Here is a 21,118-nt window from a genome sequence, read left to right on the forward strand (position 1 = left end):
ATGAATTATTGTTCTCTAGGACTTGAGGGTGATGAAAATGAAAGAAAGTAGGCATGAGATGGGCAAAGATGTTGGCGAGGTTGATGGTGAAGCATGAGAACCAGGCCAGGAGTTCCTGAGGACCTGCAGTAGGGTGTGGGGTCTGGTTCGTGCCATCTTAGAATGGATAGCCTAAATGTCGCTGAGCTTATTTTTCATACCTGGCCTCTGAGGACCTTCAGGGGAGAAGGAAAATATGTCTTAGTGATTGATCAATGCCTGTACCCCCACTAAACTTTAGAACCACATCTGTTATGGTCTCTGCCTGTCGCATTGGCACTTGTAGAATGTTTGTATGAGGTCCATGCCAAGGTGGGACCATCAGGGCACACGTGGAAGAGGAGTTAGAAGATGCAGGTGGTGAAGTGGGAGGAACTTAAGCAAATCGGAGCCCAGATGGGGATAGCAACCCTTCTCTTACCAGGCAGAGGGGCAGGAGGCTTGTGAGCTCAGGCCGTTAGTCTAGACTGTCTCAGATGGCTCTGCAAGTAGAGGGTGTCTAAAGGACAGTGCGGGCAGTGACTTGAGCCAATACTGCCGAGACTCAAATCCTGCTTCTGCCACTTCCCAGATGCAGGACTCCGGGAAATTGCCATGCCTCTCTGCGTCTCTTGCCTCCTGGGCGGTATAGATGATGCCACCTACCCCAGTGTGAGGAGGAGGATAAAACACAGCCCTCTGTGGAAAGGCCTCAGCTCTCAGCCTGTGGATTGAGGTCATGACTGTCACCATTCTTGATGTTAGACCCAGAGTGGATCTCGGGAGCATCCCTCTCACCATATGGGAGAGGAGAATCTAAATCCCAGAGAGAACCTCTCGAAGGCCAGAATGACAGTTAATGGCACAGCTGGGACAGGGTCCCCACTATGTTCTTCCCCCTGTACCACCGCCAGTCTTGCCCTTTGAGCTGGGATTATCCTCTGCTTGCAGGCAGCTCCCATTGGTGCTAAGCAAAGCAGGGCTCTGAGTACAAGCTTGAGAAATGCATGTTAAGTGTTTGTAGCCTCTCAGAGATGGCTTATTCCTCAGGTCCATGGGGTGGGCTTCCTGTTGGAAAGGTTGTCTACCCATAAGCAGTGTGCCTTCTGCTTGGTAGTTTTTATTTTTAATTAAAACATGAGAATGTGTTCCATGATCGCCACAGTTACCTTGGAGATCCAACAACATCCAATTACTTGGACACCAGAGGCAATTTGTTCCTTGAATTTGGCACTATGGGCCCATAAAACTAATCTGTTACCTATAATGCTGGCTATTTTTAATGGATTTAGTATCAGTTAATTATGTCTAAGTGTAATGGCATGATGTTAGATCAGTTTCAGTTAGCATCTTTAATCAGCAGTCAGAAGCCGGTGTGAGTAGGGCAGCTCACTGCAGGGTGGGTCATCTGTCCCTGGGTGGACAGCAGAATTCCTTAACTGTGGCTCCTCTCCACTGCTGCACTTAGAGCATGCAGCATCAGGAAGGGGGAGGGCACCTGGGAGCAGGCCTTGGTCCTTGTTTTTGCTGCTGGCAGGCCTCTTAAATGTTAGGCACAGCACTGCAGATGGATTCCCTAGCAATTAAGAATTTCTTGGAAATAGGTCAAATGAACAAATTGGACATTTGCCACAGATGAACTTGTTGCTTGCCAAACAGTCCTCAGGCACTAAACTCCATATGGCTTTATATTGGCAGGGGGAGGCTGTAGGGTAAAAGGCTGCTGGCCCAGGGAAGTGGCAGGACACCCCACTGCTGAGCAAGTATAAGACTGTCCACTCCAGCCAGCCCACACCAAGTGGGCACTGTGGCCAGGTGTCCAGGAACCTTGCTGAGCCTCAATTTCCTCATCTGAGTATTAAGGGGGTTGGATCAGGATGGCAGTTCCAAAGGTTCCTGGGAACATGGTTTCTTTGGTAAATAAGCTCTCGGTGTTCACAAGGTACATTTAGCAAACCAGTTCAATTGTCTTTAACCTGATGTGGGTAAAACCAATTAATGCTGTTTGCAATTGTTTCAGAAAAACATGGGTTGTAATGATTTGGGGAGGTTCTTTCTACAGGCATTATATTTTACATTTGTTTTGGGTAGATGGACTTTAGATATCTGCAGGGGAAAAATGGCCTGAGGATGTGTGTTAAGGGGAAAATGATGATAGTTATCCATGTTGATTTTCATTGAACAAGCCCTTCTTTAAATTTTATAAGGTGGCTTCATCAGAAAATGAGTCCTATGTTCAATTTAGGACCATTAGGAGGGGGCATATGGTGTTCTAAAGGATTCCCTTCCAGCCTGAGAGTTGTTAAGCTCTCCAGCAGGCTCAATGCTAGGTTTGCAGCTTTCCCAAGCAGAGAGGAACCCAGGACAGGCTTTCTGTTGGGCTCTGTGAGCGGACAGTGGGAATTATCCAAGAGACTTACATATTTTTTGTGACGTGAGACAAGACACTGTGGGGACTTGAGTTATTCAGTGGCTCAGATGCCAGGTGGTGTGATTGGTAACTGCTGAAGAAGACTCTACTCGGCCGTTGGAGGCAGCTGGGTAGCTAGTGGGTACATTGGGCAGAGGAGCTCTGGGTCAGCAGGACCCAGGTAAGCAATTGCAACTCTTCAGGGCTCAGCTTTTTATCTATATGGGAAAGAGACTTAAAATGGAGAAATTTCCAGGATCTTTCTAGCTCCAAACTCATGTGATTTTTATCAGTAAAAGTGTTTCAACTGATATTAGGTCCAAATCTTCCACATCTTCACCATGTTATCTAACTTCTCACATTAACCTTTCCCAGCAGTAAATGCTTTGAGAATATAAGTGGAGTTGAGTTGCATGTGAATTGGTATTACTGTGGCTAAGGCTACAGGGACGGCAGGGAATAAGTACCAGGAGGGACGTCGTCCATTGGGTTTTAGCTGTTTTTTTTGCCCAGCATGACAGAACACACCCACTGGCATCTTGTGTAATTTGGAATAAGGGTGTTTAAACTTCCCGATCTGTGTTCTACCCACCCAGAAGGCGGTCAATGCTCTGCCATCCTCACCCTTGTATAGAGGAGTGCCTTAAAAGGTCTCCCCAGCCTTAGGAGCCCAAGAGTTATTTTGAACATGCAGCTAGTTTGATGTGACACTTGTAAGCAAAGAATTCTGAAGAGCAGGAAGAAAACTGCTTTCCCAGCTGTGGGTTAGCTCTGCACCTGGCCCCCTGCAGATGTAAACTGCTGATTGTGCACCTGCTGCCTGATGGCTCCCAACTCTGGATGGGTCATCCATTCCTGCACTATGAATTCCCTTTCTGCTCCTTTCTCTCGGGCAGTGCCCTCTTCCTGGTTACTCAGCAGCACCTTGGCAGTGGAGGAGGGGACAGGAGGGAGTTGAAGTCCTGATAATGTGGTCTTCAGCCAGTGTGATGATTAGTTTGAGCAACACTATTCTGGCTCTAACTTAGTGGGGGTGTGGTGTATGGGGAGGAGATGGGGTTCTGGGAGGGCTGCAGTTGGACTTGGTTTCCTTCTGGGGAGGAGAGAGGATGTGGCTAAGGGACCCGGTCTTTGACAAGTCTCTTCCGCTTGTTCTCTCCCCAGCCCCAGGATGAACACCTGAGCAACTTCTGCCGCCTGCTAGGGGTGGAGCACAACCAGATGGAGCACTGGCTGTGCCATCGCAAGCTGGTCACCACCTCAGAGACCTACGTCAAGACCATGTCCCTGCAGCAGGTCATCAATGCACGCAATGCCCTGGCCAAACACATCTACGCCCAGCTGTTTGGCTGGATTGTGGAGCACATCAACAAGGCCCTGCACACCTCCATCAAGCAGCACTCCTTCATCGGGGTCCTGGACATCTATGGGTAGGCCTGCCACCTGTCCCCCCCAGCTTTTGCTCCACCTGCTGGTCACCAGGGTCTTCTTGCTGGTATTTAAGGGCTAGCAAGGGACTTGAGAACTTCCTGATCTCAACTAGGGGAGCTTAAAATATGTGAGAGCATTTTTGTCTGTCATGATGAACAGTCACTACTGGTGTGAGGCCAAGGATGATTAGTGTATTTCAAGATAGAAGGCAGTCCCAAGGAAAAAATGGGCCTCATCAAAACACTAGTAGCAGTCGGTCACAGTGGCATACTCGTGTAATCCCAGTGTCTTGGGAGGCTGAGGCAGAGGAGGATCGATAGTTCAAAGCCAGCCTCAGCAACCAGTGAGACCCTGTGTCTAAATAAAACATAAAAATGGGCTGGAGATATGGCTCAGTGGTTAAGCGCCCCTGGGTTCAGTCCCCAGTACAAACAGAACACTAGTAGCTCCCCTGTTCTGAAATGATACATCTATTTTTACTGCTGGTCAACTGCGGCCCTGAGAGGGACATGAGTGGCCCATCATCATTCTGTAAGTTACTGTCAGGTTTTGTGTGTTAGTCATGTTTTATTTCAATCTGCCATTCAGCCTCACTGAGTATGTCACCAAAGTGATGATTTTAAAGGTGTGATTTTGCCCAGTGCTGTTGGGTGATCATCCTGGTGGACTACCTGGCTAATTGAAAGGACTGTTAATTACAGAGAGCGTTCTTGCTGGACCAGGCAGCATGGTGTGGTGGAAGTTGTGCTTGAGGAGCCATCAGGGGATTGGCTTTCTGTGTCAGTGTCATCATCAAGTAACTGAACGACACTCTATAGATCAGTCCCTTTCTGGTCTTTAGTTTCTATAGCTTCCAATGAAGTTCTGAGGCACAGTATCTGGGGTTCTTTCCTGACCCATCTATAATTCTTTGAAGTTGTGTGAAGGGGTTGCAACCCTCCTTGCACTTATCTTCTGACCAGCATCCTGCTCTCTTTAAGCTAATAATAGATGAAATCCTCCTGGATCTGCAAATCCTAGAAGTCATGGCTTCTGCCTTAAAATAGAAGTCCAGACCCATAGAAGTGCAGCGTCGTCAGAACAGCGCTGCTCTAGCAAAGCACTGCTTAGTGGACCAAAACTCAGCTGGGACGTGCCTTGTGGTGAGGTTGGAGTCGAGAATCCTCACTTAAAGCAACTTTTTTCCTATGCCTTTGCTCTCCCAATTACATTTGATTTTGCTGTTGATCATTGGGATTCTCATTTTGAACGATGCCACATGTATGGTGGAAGAAGAATGAAACCTGATGTCTGGCCTCGCAGAGTCCTCGGGAATAGGCTTCAGAGTTGTGTGCACTAGCTAAGTAATGCAAGAGGTGTCAGAAGGAATTGTAGAATGATCCATTTGAAGATTTGGACACTTAGCAGCTTGAAGGCCAGTGAGGGCACACTTGTTTGCCTAGTCAGGAAAAGCTTTACCCAGAAGGTGAAGTTTGAACTGGATCCTTGAAGGGAGGAGTCCTGGTAGAATATGGGAAGTTGGGGAGGCACCTTTGGGAATGGGAGGAAGAAGCAAGGTGTGAAGAGAACCTTGAGGCTGATGAGGGGCAAAGAGTGGAGAAGGATCCTCAGGAGGGAGGTGGGGGCATGCGTCCTCTCACAGACCCTCCTGGGTTTCAGCAGAGTGATGGGCAGGCCCCTTCCCCTTCTGGCCAGTGGAGCGCCTGCTTTTTGCTCAGTACTTCCAGTTGCACTTGTTGAGAGCACGAAACGGCCTACGCGGTCTGGGAACTTACTATATAGATGTTGGTGACTGATTCTGTTTTATTCTACCTCAAATATTTTCAGGTCATTATATTTCACAAGCCATTGACCTTTAGTGTTACCTTCCCAAGGAAGACCTGAAGAAACCCAGGCCTCACTGTCTAACCTGATGCCCTTTATCTGCCTGTGCAAGAATCTTAATTTTATTGAAGCTTTGGTTCAGAAAGATTAGCCTGCAAACTCATTAATAGCCTGTTTAAAAAAAAAAATTATGACTTTGATTGTAGTGATAGGTAAAATGTTGCGCCTGAGTTCTATTGTATTGTGTGTTTTCCTAACAGTGCCTTGAATTTAAATAGACTATTGCTCCCTTCCCAGGAATTCCCAGTGACAGCCTGCCCAGTGGTAAGAAGCCTCTGGAAGTTAAGCTCCTTGGCCTGCTGAGTATGCATTTGTCAGCTGGGCTTATGCAAGCTAGGATTTTGTGCTTATTTTTGTTAAATTTTTACAATTGAATTTATTTTCCCTAAGCTCCCATGACTGCCCAAAGAAGAGATTTAGAGACAGATTGCAGGGAGGGTTTGTGGTTTGAAAGGTACAGTTGTCAGTAGTTGGGGTGACAATCCAGAGGGCCCAACCTCCTAGTTCTAGTGTCAGCTCCTGGACTGTGTGTCTCCCTCATACAGGAGCAGCCTGTGGGCTCCTTGGCGAGTATCCAACAGCTTCACAGAGCAGGTCCCAACACAGGCCACATGCATGCAGCCCCTGATGAGCACTCCAGGGAACTTTTCTACACTTACTGTTTCCTTCCAGACATACTATGGTGTTTTCCCTTTTATAAATCCTTGTCCTATCTCAGGAGCTTCCTTTTTTTCTTCTTTTTCTAACTGCATTATGAAATGATTCATTCTCCTCTTGGAGAAAAGTAATAGTTATGCATGGGTCTCCATGTCTCAGTGCTGAACTTGCACCCTACAGGCAGAAGAAAGAGTGAAATATGAGCTGGGTTAGGGTTAAGCCAGCTGTCTCCCTGGGCCACTGGATGCTGGGAAAGCCCCTCCAAGCTTTCCCTAAGTGCACATGCACTCACTCCTCAGCAGCTTGGTCTGCCAGGAAGTTTTTGCATCCACATGGTTGGCTCCAGGCTCATTCTCCTGGTCAGAGGGTTATGTGATGAATGCCCAGGAAATTAAAACCACTTGGCCACAGACACACAGGTGGATTGAGTCTAGACACACTGTTGATGTTCTCTCAGGTCAGTGACATCATTTTTTAATCTGGGAGATAATGAATATTTGGTGGAAACTTGGGATAAAGCCATGAACTATCCACTGTCATTTCCTTGCTCCAGTTATGGTGTATGTACTGCCTTCCTTTGGACTTGAGACACCTTCCAGAGATCCACTGAATTTGTCTTGTTTTCTTTAATGTGATGATGACTTGCTACCGTACCCGTTGCCCTGTGTACCCTCCTCCCTCCTATTTCAAGCTTATTCCAGTCGTTGGACTTTCTCAACACCTGTGGGAAATGATGCTCTCTAAGGAGCATCTCTCCTCCCTGGCATCAGGAAACTCTAGCACTGTTTTTATTTAATTTGCAGTACTGGGCATTGAACCCGAGAGTGCTCTGCCACTGAGCTATACCCCCGGCTCTTTTTATTTTGAGGCAGGCTTGCTAGGTTGCTAAGCTGCCTCTGCAGGATGATGGTGAACCCTCTGCTCACAGGCCCTCCTAGGCCATCCAGACACCCAGCATCCTGGTGTAAGGACTGCTTGCCTTCATGATGTTCCTCTGTCCCAGCTCCAAATGTGCAAAGCAAGCAATGCCCAGAGCACTTCAGCAAACCCAAGTCAAGCTGTTCCCCTTAACGAAGCGTCTGTGCAGCTTGCCTTGGGGTATTTCTTTCCAGGCAGGGGATGGAGATTAATAGAGGAGAGCCTGGCAGCTTTTGGCTGGGGCTTGCTTTTCAGGTTGCATAAACCTGTTTGCCTCTATGGGCCTGATTAGTTGTAACCTTTTCTTTCTCTTGCCTTCTTGAGGCAATGAGAAATGCATGTCTGTGTTTTGGGGAGAACAAACATTGGTCTTTGACTTCAGCCTTCAAAATGCCAAGGTAGTGTGGGATTTGGCTATGGCCAGTGGGTCTTGCTGAGAACAATTGCCTGGGAGACCTCTGGAGCAACACAGGATGTGATAGATTCATGTGTCCTGTAGAGACATAGTGGGAAGAGGTTGGGAGGAGGAAGCAGGGAAGTGTAGGCTCTAGGAATTGGGAAATGGATTTTGCTGTGATTTTTATATGCTTCTCTGTCATGTGTTATTTTATCATGTACTTCACAATGCAAAAGTAATATCCAACTTTTGGGGGGGGGGGATTGGGGATTGAACCCAGGGTCAATTAACCACTGAGTCATATTCCAAGCCTTTTGTTTTTTGAGACTGGTCTCCCTAAGTACTTAGGACCTCAGTAAGTTGCGGAGGCCGGGTGAACTCATGATCCTCCTGCCTCAGCCTCCCAAGTTGCTGGGATTACAGGTGTGAGCCACGATATCCACCCAGCTTATTTAGTGCTTTTTAATATTTTTAAAAATATAATTGTAAACATAAAATTGACTATCTTAAACATTTTTTAATTGTATAGTTCAGCACTATTAAGTTTATTCACATTGTTGGGGAAGTTCCCCCAAATTTTTGTTTTGCCCAGCTAAAGCTCTGTACCCACAAAACAATTCATTTCTCCCTTTCCCAGTCCTCTGGCAGCCATCATTCTCCTCTGTTTGACTATTTTGGATATCGCATGTGAGATTACCTTGTATTTTTCTTAGTGATTGGTTTCACTTAGCACAGTGTCCTCCAGGTTCATCCATGTTGTAGTATGTGACAGGCTTTATTTGTAAAGGCTGAATGATTTCCCATTTTTTGGTAACAGTTTGTGTATTCATTCTTTCACTGTTGGACATTTGGATTGTTCACATCTCTAGGCTTTTGTAAATAATGCTGTAGGGAACCTGGGTGTGCAAAAATCTCATCAGGGTCCTGATTTAATTCTGCTCGATGTATACCTACAAGTTGGATTGCTGAGTTACATGGCAATTCTGCTTTTACTAATTTGAGCCATTTCCATATTGTTTTCCATAATGATTCCACCATTTAACATACCCAACTGTACAGAAGGATTTTACAATATCAGTTGAAAAGTCAACAATCGTCACCAGCACCAGTTATTTTCTGGATTTCTTTGCCTAGTAGTCACCCTAATGGGGTGAGGTAGTATGCAACGGTGGTTTGATTTGCCTTTTTTCTAGTGAGTAATGATGTTAGTTATCTTGTACCTCTTGGCTATTTCTATATCTAATATGAAGAACTATCTACTCAAGTTATTTTGCCCATTTTCAAAATTAGGTGGTTCTTGTTGAGTATTATGAGTTTTCTGCATATTCTGGATATCAGCCTGTTACTGAAAAAAGACTTGTAAGTATTTTCCATTCCATAGATTGACTAAGGATGTATTGTAAGTAAATTGCTTAGATTCACTGTTGGTCTTCATTTTGATGGAAGAAAATATTCTTTCTTTGGTTTGCATTGTTTTCTTGGTTCTATTGTCCAAAACAAACTTACAGATAATTTTATAGCCCCAGTATAGTTTTTCAGAAAAGGGTCACCTAGCTTCTCCCTGGTCAGCATGAAAAAGTGTCAAAGGAAATACAGGGGAAGAAGTTCAGTGACCGTCTTTGCCCTCTAACCCATGGACAGTGGCCGAGAAGCTCTCTGGGATTTTCTTTTTCAGGGTGAACATCATGGCTGATCCTAGTGTTATTTAAACTATTGGATTCACCCAGGACACTCTCTCGGCCTTGGAGGGGAGCCTTAAAACTCAAAGTGCTCCAAAACAATCTCAGCCTTCCGAGTTTCTCTGAGGCAGCCAACCCTTTGGAATGCGGCCCTCCTTCATGCTTCTAAGGCTCAGATTAAGTTCCATTTTCTTGTTCATGCCGGCAACTCCTCCCACAACCTCGATTGCCTCTAAAAGCCTAAAGCAAATAAAGTTTAGACTCTATCAAGAGGTTCTCATATGCTGGCTTCCTATCTTCCCAGTTGCTTTTTCCAGCAAGAATCATGACTTGCTGTTCTTTGCAGGTCTCAGTTCTTGGAACAGTTGGCTGGGAGAGGATGACCAGAGCGTAGGCATTTTCCTCTCCCACTTCAGAGCTCCAGGAATAAAGAGGGGCCAAGAATTAGAAGCACGTGGCAAATGGGGCAGATGGAGGTCCTTGAAAAGACCAATTATTCTTGGCCTTGGGTGTGAGTGGTCCCTTGAACTGTGTTCTTTCTGTCTCTTGTGGGGAGGGGACATATGGGCTCAGAAAGAAGTACATGGGTAGAATTTAAGTCCTCCTGTTTGAAGGTGCAACCAACAACCCAAGTTTGAGGAAAGCTCACTAATATCCTGCAAGGTCCCCTGTGAGGATTATGAGCTTCTGGATGGAAAGGAACCTTGCAGGGATGTTTGGATCACCTCTCTGGTCCCAGTACACCGAGGTCCAGTTTTTACCGGCTAGTCTAGAGTCAATTTCCCTGTCATTTTTCCTGCATGACTTTTATCCTTTGGTGGAAGTCCTCCCCTGTGAATCCTGTGTTCCATGTGTTTACATTCTACCAAAGGCAAAATGCTAGGGAGTGCTCTTTGGAACCTGGATAGGCTGAGCTTTGGTTCCTTTGCCCTGCGCTCTTCTGGGACAGCTCTTCTGCCCCACCCGGAAGCTTCACGCTGTCTCACTGCTGACTGCCCAGGTTCTGGAGCTGGGGATTCACGGAGGGGAATAATTAACTCCGGGTGGCTAGTCAACATCTTAACTGCACTTTGCAACAGTTAAGGTGTCATTTTTAGAGGTGTTTGGGCCTTGGCTACACTGAAAATTGCAGTACAATGAGAAGGAAATTGTTGACTTTTCAACTGATATTTTAAAGATAGAAAGAAACAAAAGCAGGGTGATCCTTGTCCCTCCAGCCGTGTAGATGCCACATCCTGGTCTTATGTTTTGAACTTCCCTCACCCACGGATTCTGGTCTATATGTTCTCCACATTGATCTTACAAGGGAAATCCAATTTCTCTAGTATATAAATTTCCTTGTGACATTTTAATGCTGTGAATTATAAATTGGTCCACTGTGATTATTTTAAAAAGTCATCTGTGGATGGGAAGGATTACTCCAAATATAATTTCATGGCAGAGAGGAAGTTGCCCTGTCTCCCTCACTGGGGCTTTCTGAGCTCAGTCCTCTTAGTCATATTCCAAGCTCCCTGAGCCCCTCCTCATCTATCTCTGGCCCTCCGGCATTGCAGCAATTACACTAGATGGCGGAGGAATGGTTACCAGATAATATCTTAGAAATAGCAATATTATGAGCTAATTTCAGCCATCTCAAATTAATGAGAATGTTCTTCATGGAGTACAACCAATGTAAACCTTAAATGAGCAATATTTAAATCTTTTTTTTTTTTAATCTGGAGCTCAGGAGGACCTCTGCCAGCACGTCCCGTTGCCGCTATTGAGCCAATTGCTGGGGTGGCTTTTTTTAATCTTTGGATTTTATTAAATCTCCTTTGGTCTCGACTATCATTAGTAGTCTTTCTTGGGATGGTGGGGAGGAGGGAATGAGGTTCTAAATGACATAATTCAGTCTGTAGGACTATCCCGTGGGCTGGGAGGGCCGCACTCCAGGATAATGACTGAGCGACACGGCACTTTTCTGCCTGCTCTGGATCACACAGAGGTGGCCTCCTTCATCCTAGCATGGACTTGCGTCTTTGATCTTGTTTTATTAACCTAGAATTATTTCTCCCACACAGGCATGGCCAAAGGCTGTACTTTAATGCGGTTGTCTCCAACCAGTTGACTTCTTTGATCTCGAGATGACTTCCTGCTTATCCGTGTCTTATACCTTAGTGGGGAGGTGGGCGTGGGAAGCCTAAAGCTTTGTAGGCACTGACTCAGGCCTGTTGGGTGATGAATCTATTTTTGGTGGTCCCTCTGTATCGATTGCCATCTCCCCGCCACCATCATCACTAACCTCATCTGGGGAAGCATATGAGCATTTCTGTTTGAAAGTAGTACTTGGGGAAGACACTGTCTTAACATTGAGAGAATTTGATATTGAGGAATGGGGAGGGGTGGAGACATAATGCCGTAGGCTGCATGGGCCTGTGCCTCAGGCCCCTATTGGTGGTATCACTGTCTGTCCCTCCCACAGTGTCTCAAAAACCTCCCCTTCTGGGAACTTTTCCTTGTCCTCAGCTCCTCTGTTATTTTTTTTTTTTTTGAGGTGGATGGGGGATGCTAGGAATTAAACTCAGTTTTATGTCTGCTTTCCCTAAATTTTCCCACTATCAGTATTTTTCTAGTTATGGAAATAGCTGTCTAGTTTCCCTAACTTATGGAAGTTCCCTGTAGTGCTGATGTCTCTAGCAGTGACCTCTGAGCCTTGAAGCAGAAATGGGAATTCAGTGCTGGCCTTAGGGTTGAACTGGCATGGTATAGATGGTGAGGGTAATCTTGTTGAATTCCTGGTGAATTTTTTTTTTTTTTTCCCATAAACAGAGGTGTCTTTTTCCTTTGTATTTACCACTTTCTCTTCTGCAGGTTTGAAACTTTTGAGGTCAACAGCTTCGAGCAGTTTTGTATCAACTATGCCAATGAGAAACTCCAGCAGCAGTTCAACTCGGTAAGTGGGGTTCAATAGCAGGGGGCCAGGGCTGGGGATGGCAGAGGCCTGGCTGTTATTCTGGAGCAAAGCCCAAATCGCTTCTTTTCCATCTGAGGTCAGTGGGTCCCAGCAGTGCCCTGATCTCCTCTTGATTTCCTGGAGGAACCCCCAGCTTTCCAAAGTGGCTGTGCACTCCTGCAGGGTGGAGGTGACGTGGGAAGCTTTTGACAGTTGATGTTTGTCTCCTTAGCTTTGATTCCCACTCCTCTGATCCTGGGCTTCTAGAGCATTTAAGAAAATGCAGGCTAGGTATGGGTGACTTCTTGTGATTGGTTGGGTAGCGACACAACTGATCATTTAACTATCCTACAGTAGGTGTCACATTTCTCTGTGGGAAATCATCGAACTTTTCTGTTTTGCAGTCATGACTGTGACTTAGTGCCCCAACCTTTTCTGGCAGTGACCTGCCATTTTCTAGGAACCAGAACTCACCTGAGTGTTTAAGGGAGATTCATGTCAAGGTGTGTCTTCATTTTGCTCACCTTGACCTTTTACTTCTTGGCCTAGCATGTGTTCAAACTGGAGCAAGAAGAATATATGAAGGAGCAGATCCCTTGGACCTTGATTGACTTTTATGATAACCAACCTTGCATCGACCTCATAGAGGCTAAGTTGGGTATCTTGGACCTCTTGGATGAAGAATGTAAGGTAAAACTGATGTGCTGTCATCGAACTGGCTCAATTCTAGACTTGAGGCATGGGTCAGAGGTCAGTTGTGTGGGATAAGGGAGCATGTGAGATCTTAACACTGTACTGTAATGGGTAATTTATCTGGTCTTAGTGTTCTAGAAAAAGTGTTCATATCCATTCTGCATGTGACTAGTGGGTGTCACCACCATGGTAAACACAGTAGGTGGTAGAGAATAGTGTGATGTGGTGGTATGGATTTTGCCCAGCATCCCGACTCGGCTGTGGCCTTCAACAGGATTTGGTGCCTCAGATGTCCTAGATGCCAAGGGAAAAACTCCAAATCTAGACAGGTGTGCCCAAAGAGTAAGGACATAAAAGGCAGTTTGATCTTTAAGGTGTTAATATGGCTTGTGAGTGATAGCTTTGCATGATGTAGTATCAGGCCAGATCCTTAGATAGCCCCATGTGATTAAGTTTACTCTGTCCAGTTTTGGGGGAAAAGTTGTCACCAGCAGGTAGAGCACCTGGCAACTTTGGGAACAGAGTAAGGTGACCTGACTTTTATCACTTGCCTTATTTCTTTGGCTTCTAGTTCCTGCTTTGAATAGATGGGGGTTGGATTTGATGATCTGGATTTCTTCCAGTTTTGTGCTTGATTGATAAGGAGGTAGATACATACTCCTCCTCCCAGTGATGAAAACTAATTGAAAGATGTGGAAGCCACATGGGGCTTGGAATGGAACAGGAAGAACCCCACTGCTTGGACGTTCTGGTCCTCGACATCTTTACCATGAAGGAAGGAGTGTGCCTCAGTAATTGGAGGAGGAGCTGACCTTCCAGAGGAGCGCTCCTCATTTCCTCACCTTTGAAATTGAAAGATAAACAAAATGGTAGAAGTCAGTGTAAGACATACTGACCCCTACAGCTGGCATATTCTTATCCCCTATCGTTTTCCAGCATCTCTCTGGAGATGTGGGCTCTATTGTCAGTGTCAAAGCAGGGATCATTTCTCAGTATGTCAGGTGTTTGTCTGGGTTCACCCAACCTGAGAGTTGCGATTAAGGTAGAACAATTGTCCCTGGATTGAGTGGCACTGACTGAATGGCTGGAGTCACAGCTCAGGCCCTCCTGTTTCCCTCCTGCTGTTGATGCTCACAGACTCTCCTGGTTCAGTGTCCCCTACCAACAGCCCTCTTCCTAAGCTCGGCCAGGAGCATGCTCCCTTCCTCAGTCTCTCTGGAGATTCCTGTCAGTGGCCATCTCCTCCAGCTCCACACCTCCAACCCAAAGGCATCCCGGGGTCCTGTGTCCAGCCCAGGCCTCTGGGGGTACTGGGCCGAGGTAGCTCTTCAGCCTTGCTTTAGGCCATTTCCAGCTCTCAACTCTCTTCCCTTATGGTGAAGGTGAAAGTCGTGCACAACTGAGGGCAGTTACCCCTATACGGGTGGACCTGGTTCTGTGATGAAGAGTTTAATGAAGCAGGCCCCAGGGCATGGTCTCCCCATTTACTCACAGCCTCTCACCAAAATCAGGGCTTCAGGATGGCCTGTTCTGCAACTTAGCAGCTGCCTAAAGATTTACCCTGCCCCTACTGCAAGCTCTAGTGGGTTTGCTTTGGTTTATCCTTTGAAGATCTGATGGGAGTGTTAAACCAGGGCAGTGGGAATACTGTCCCCAGTGCACAGACAGGTGTGGTGTCAGATGGACAGAAACCTCAGACTGCTGTCCAAAGGTGGGACACAAGCCCCTGGAAAGGCTGGAGCAGTGCTGGGCTGGAAACAGCGGCTTCTGGGAGTGGGGTGAGTAGGCAGCAGTTGGTGGGAACAGCAGTGGTTCAGGAAAATAGGCCCACAGTCCAGGCCGTGTACAGCACCCAGACTTCTGCACTGCAGCACGGGATATGTCCAAAGGGCACCCTCACCCTCCTATCTTGTTTCCTTTCTGCATCCGTGCCACCTGGGGCATCATGTTGGGAAAGGAAAATAAGCCTGTATTTCAAATTCTTGCCACTGTTTTTCAGCAAACACCAAAATGTTTTGCACAGCTACTAGATGTCTCATTGGGAGGGAAAAGCTCATGGGAGAGGAGGGAAGGGATCTTAGGGAAGAATGATGAGATCATGTTGGGAGGCCCTAGGCTCCAGTGAGCCGGGGGACTAGGAAGTCTGCATGCAGGGCCAGCATTTGGAGTCTGTGGAAGGGGTCTGGACCACAGTCCAAGGAGAGCAGAGTCACAGCTGAATAGCATTAAGGGCAGTTTGGGTGCCTGGCCCTGAGCTCTACAGCCACTCTGATCTACCTGAGGCTGCTTGGACGGTTTGCAGAAAGCCTACATTTCCTCCTCACGGAGCTGGTGGGAGCTTGGAGTGTCGGGATGCTGGATAGAGTACTGTGGATGTGACACATTTAACCTCACTGGTGACCACGGTCACCTGTGTTGCTAGAGAGATGAGATGAACACCAAATAAAGGAATGAGACAAAAGCCCATGATGAGGGAGACAAAAAAGTACCAGATTTAATTGCTCTGGGAATTCTGGATGATGGAGAATAATCTGATGCAGCTTCTAGTAACAGGTGGCTTTAAAGCCAGCAGATGTTATTGTATTTGTCAAAACTCATGCAGTTGAACCCTTTAAAAGCAAGCATTTTACTGTATGGAAACTGTACTGTATTAAGTGACTTTTAAAAGGCAGTGGGCCTGCTGGGCCCTTCTGGAAGTGCCATGGCTGTGAGCCTGAGCAGGTGAGGATTTCCCGTGGAATTGGTCACAGCTGGGAAACTTGGCTTCTCTCAGGACTGATCCTGTTTGACTAAGAGCCACTTTAGACAGGTCCCTTTCTTCCTCCTAAGATCCTCTGCAGAATGAGAATGAGGTCACACTTAAAGAATCGAGTTCTCTGGCCCCTGGGTGACAGCACTAAGCCAAGTGAGGGTTGGACTGGTAGTGTGAAGCCACCCACATAAAAATCACTCTGGAGGAGATGAGCAGGGGCCAGGTCTGAGCTGGGGCTTCAGTGGACATGAGCTGGCTGCAGACTTCAAGGGGCAGCTCACAGGTCCTCCCCAGGCCTGTGACGTGTGCCAGGACCTGCAGGGAGGCATAGGGACCAGAACATGAAGGCACTTGGGTTCCTTCACCAGAAATAAAACCAGCATCTTCAGCTTAGCAATGAGACCTCGAGCAAGTCACAAACCACAGCTGTCCCTCAGTTGTCCAAGGGGGGGAGGCAGAAAAGGGGGTGTGTGCTCCCAGGAAATGCTCATTTCCAGGCTGCTGTGAGCACAACTCACCTGCACCAATGGGATGCACTTTAAGGCTGCCTCGAGGTCCTCTCCTAAATGGATTCAGACTGGGTATTTCCTGCCCTCCACTATCCTGTCCATTGTCTCCTCCCTCTATGGGGGACAAGCTAGTGTGTGCTGTTAGGATATGAGACTTTAGTGCTTGCTTTCCTCATGGGTGACATATTTGCATTTTAGCAGGAATCTTCTGGAAATACCTTAAGCTCTGGGAGCAATGGTGATGAGTAAAAGTGCAGATTGCTGCCGCAGGCCAGAGAGGTGTGTGTTTGGGGGGGGGGTCCCCAAAAGCAGATCCAATAGGGGAGGCAGGCTCTTCCCTCTCTGCCCTGTGAGACTAGGATTCTTCCATTTCATGGAGCCCAGTCCAGCCCCGCCTGAAGAAGCTATTGTACCATTTTTATGACTCCACAGTGACATCAGGCTAAAGGCAGTGGGGCCACTGCACTGCCTTGTTTGCTCATCCAGGGACAGCTTGTTGTCAAGGACATTTACTCTGTCCAGATCAAGGGTTCAGGGTTTCTTCAATGGCCCCAAAGCTCCCCTAAGTGAAGATGGAGGAGGAGCCTGGGGCAAGGAGGCAGAAGATGTGAACTTCCTGGGAGGACAGGGCTTTGAGGAACTTGGCAGTAAAAAAGCCACCTCCAGTGTCTTGGAATGAGCCATCCCAAGGGATTTGTCAGACAGAGGCCAACCTTCAGTAATTGAAGGTGAGGATGTGAAGATGGAGGCTTTGACCTCCTTCCTAGAGGCCTGGCTGAGAGGAGCTGTAGGCAGAGGTGGGTGGGATGCTGGCCTGCAGGGCAGGAGGGTGGGGAGGCTATGGATGCAGATGTGCTTCTGGATGTTTGAGCAGGAGATTGTGATTTCCTGCTTGACAACCTCCATTTCCCTGTGAAGAAGGAAACGGGGAACGTGCCTAGAGGAGGTAGGTCAGAAACTGCGGAGGATGGAAAAAGCAGGCACGAGAATATCTGAGTGCACAGGTGTTTGCTGAGGTCAAGGACTGTAAATGAGATTGAGGGGTCATCAAGGTCATCTCCCTGCTTGGATGTGGGAGCAGCATCTTAATCCCCAGAAGTGAGTCTCAGTGAAGCCTGGTCCTAGTTTCTGGCAGCAGTGTTGGTGAAGGGAGGGTGAGTTGATGTGTGGCTTGTTCCAGCCTCGGGGTGAGGAGATGGAGTTGAGGGATGCTTGAGCTCTCTGCATTTGGTGCTCTGCGGAGCATGGGGTGGGGTGTGGTATTGGGAGGCTGCCTGCAGGGTGCAGAGGGAGGGAGTCACCTCCTCCTCAGAGAGTTATTAGAACTGCAGAGTCCTGGACCCAGCTGGGCTTCTGTGATGGCCAGGAGGGAGCAGAAATTCTCCTCAAAGAGCCTGAGGATCCAGAGGTCCTGTGATGCAGTGGTGAGATGAGAGGTCTGCAGGAGTAGGAGGTGCCAGGAGATGAGAGGTACGGGATGGAATGAGAAAGTGGTGGGGGAGGCAGTCATTGGTGGCAGTGGCCCAGGAGGATAGGGATATAAAACAGATGAATAATGGGCTGTGAGGTCCTCAGCACTCATCTACTATCTGTTGGGGAAGATGCTGGCCCCAGGTGATACGATAGAATAGTTTCTGCTCAAGGTTCCATTGTGGGGGGGTGGGGGAAATGGTCCTTGGCCATAGGATATGATCAAATACTACTGGTGGAAGAAGAGTTTAGGGAACCCAAGGGCTTTCATCCCCAACCCTGTTTTTTTTTTTTTTTTCCTATTTTAATAACAAAGAGTAAACTTGGTTTGTTTTGTAAATGGCCTTGTTGAGAGATAACGCATATCATGCCACACAGTTTATCCATTTAAAGTGTACAGTCCAGTGTTTTTTGGTTTATTCACAGAGCTGTGCAACCATCCCTTCCACAGTCAATGCCAGGGTATCTTCATTACCCCAGAAAGAAACCATTAGCAGCCATTGCCCACACTTCCGGCTGTCTCCTTGAATTTGCCTGTTTGGGGTATTTCATATAAATGGGACCTTCACTTTTTTTGTGTGTGCGCGCACTTGGGATTAAACCCAGGGCCTTGTGCATGTGAGGCAAGCACTCTACCAACTGAGCTATATCCCCAGCCACCTTCACTTTTTGATGTTCCATTGTTGGGGGGTGGGGGCCAGCACCATACTGGCAGAGTTTAGACCTGAGGACAGCTGGTCCAGGGTTCTCTCCACACTTTGAGTGTCAAGAAGCTGATATGAGGTCATGTGCGGATTTCTTTCTAAATGACTTGATGCAGCTGCAAATTCCAGAGCTTCTGATAGCCATCATCCACATTGGTCAAAATGCAAGATTCTCTTTTTCCTATGGCTGATTAAAATCTACTTTCATGGAAAGAATCCTGGAGATTAGTGCCGCCTTCCACTCAAACCTGCCTTCATGACTGCCTTGAACTCTATTGTCAGGCTGAAAAGCAGAGTGGCAAAAAACACATGCCCCACAGCCAGCCCATCCTGGCTTGGGGCTTCTCCTCAGCTGAGTGACCTTGGGCTAATTAACCTCTCAGCCTCAGTTTATCCCTAAAGTATGTGTATATATAATGTAAGGATTCAATGCATTGATGAATCCAAAATGTGTAGCAAGCTTCATGACAAATAATACTAGCCAAGGCCCAAAGCACTTATCTAAGAATCTTAATTGTTTTGAATTTTTGCTGGTTCCTATTTTTAGTTGAAGGTGGCTATGGAGTGAAAGTTGGGATCTATGTATACACATGACCTTGACTGTTGGTCTTCTCTGCTTATCAATTCAGGCCAGTCTGAATTAGTGATTATGTAGGATCGATTGCAGAGTCTTCTCATGGAAGTTCAATTTTTTTTTTTTTTTTTTTTTAGGTGATTGTTGCTAAAAGATATCAGTGTTGGCTTAGGTGGAGCTTCTGCTCATGGTCTGCTTTTCCCAGTCTCACACTCTCTGGCCTGTTTGGTCCTGACAGCCCACCAGGCTGACCCCTCCTTTCCCCACACCTGGTGGTTCTAAACACAGAACACTTGGAGACAAATATAAAATAGTGTATATATAGAAAATGCTGAATTAAATATATTTTACTGTTTGCCCAACACAATTAATAGCTTCTTTCAAGAAAGCATTTTCTTTCCTTGAATTCCCAATGGCGCGTAGCACTGGGGATTCAAGACTAGTTGCTCCACGTTGAATCTTGAGAAAAATGTTTGCTTACAAAGGATTAAAGAAGTTTGTTCCCAAGTACGTAAGCATTTTCCTTAGGGCACAAATTTTATTAGCAAAGCCCTTTTTAAATGGTTGCTACAAGGGTCACCTTCAAACCCTGTCTGATCCAAATGTGCAATCTAAACTAACGAAGGGCAAATCAGTTAACCCCTAACTGAGGACTGCACCAGTTCTGACCATGGGTGTCGAGGATGACAGGAGGGAGGCCCTTCCCACTGGATAAATTGCTGTCATCTTTGACAATTTGAATGGTGGTTATGGTGTTTTTTTATGTTTTCAATGAAGCAAGATGCTTGTTTACTTTTGAAGCTATCCATACAGATTTTAAGAGGGGCTGCCCTTCAGAATTCTTAATGTAGGGAAACCTCTAAGTCTGAATTGATATTTGTGAGGAGGCAGAGATTGTCCCAAGCAGTTCAAGCACTAGGCACTTGGCAGGAGTAGAACCCAACTGTGGTTTATGTGTAATGACAATACCCAGAAACCAATTAGATGATGTGTGTTAGAGCTCAATTGTGAGGAATTCCAAAGAAGAGAGATGCAAAGTCGGGATAGAGCAATGGGCCGAGTCTGGAAGCTGGTACTTGGATGGGCTTAGGAGTAGGCTCCCCTGAGTGAGCTGGAGGACAGGGGCGTGTTCATGACACTGCAGGAAGAGGCATCTTCTGGTGGCTTCATAGTGACTCTGCCTCCATCCTCAGCCTCTTTGTACTTCCTGCTTCAGCCAAACAGCAGGTCCTTTGAGGCTCAGCATGCTCCCATGGGGGCCAGCCCCACATGCTGGGTTAAGGGTCTCCTCAACGCCCATGGTACACTTATTCTTTCCACGGTCCAGTAAAGGTCCCGGTTTGAGGACTGAATCCACTTCACAGAGCCAAAGTGCTGACAGACTGTCCCTCTGCAGTGGCTCTTTGCTTTCCTTTTCACAAAAACCTCTGTTCTGTGCTGTGGCTCTGCAGGTCCCCAAAGGAACTGACCAGAACTGGGCGCAGAAGCTCTACGACCGGCACTCCAGCAGCCAGCACTTCCAGAAGCCCCGCATGTCCAACACGGCCTTCATTGTGGTCCACTTCGCAGATAAGGTGGCTGTCCTCTTTGCCAGCTTTGTACTCTCTTATCCCCACTTTAGGCAGAGTGGGGTTTTTAGGCTAAGCGAGCTGTCCTTTGTGAAGGTGGCTATGGAGTGAAAGTTGGGATATATGTATACTCATGACCTTGACTGTTGGTCTTCTCTGTTTATCAATTCATGCCAGTCTGAATTAGTGATTATGTAGGATCACCAAGTGGCCCGAGGTGTCAGGTAGGTTCCCGGGCACCCTTCCTTCCACACCCTGCCCCATCTCTGGTATGCCAGACTGCTGAGACATGGCTCAAGCTCCTGGGCTGTGGCAGTTGCTGGTCAGATGCGTCATCAGTGCTATTGAGAGCCGTTCTGGGAAGAGCGCAGCCTGTAGAGCTGTTAAGATCCCTCCGTCCCAGAGCTTGAGAGGAAAAGAGGCTTGAAAACAGAAGGGTAGCATGTGGTTTGCCTTCTTACATGGGACAGGGCTCCTCTCCTAGTGATGGGTGTGGACACAGAACTTTTCTAAATGGGTTGC

General features: G+C 47.0%; 1 protein-coding gene across 1 annotated transcript in view; it reads left to right on the forward strand.

The window, feature by feature from the left end:
- Window positions 1-21,118, forward strand: part of Myo5b (myosin VB) — a 307,445-nt gene that overhangs the window by 184,465 nt on the left and 101,862 nt on the right. Inside the window, exons 10-13 of the mRNA XM_071602835.1 lie at window positions 3,593-3,858; window positions 12,245-12,326; window positions 12,876-13,016; window positions 20,480-20,602. Of these exons, the coding sequence (XP_071458936.1) occupies window positions 3,593-3,858; window positions 12,245-12,326; window positions 12,876-13,016; window positions 20,480-20,602 (612 nt within the window). The remainder of the gene's footprint in view (window positions 1-3,592; window positions 3,859-12,244; window positions 12,327-12,875; window positions 13,017-20,479; window positions 20,603-21,118) is intronic.

The sequence above is a fragment of the Marmota flaviventris genome, chromosome 16, assembly GCF_047511675.1.
Source record: "Marmota flaviventris isolate mMarFla1 chromosome 16, mMarFla1.hap1, whole genome shotgun sequence".
In the NCBI taxonomy this organism is placed as follows: Eukaryota; Metazoa; Chordata; class Mammalia; order Rodentia; family Sciuridae; genus Marmota; species Marmota flaviventris.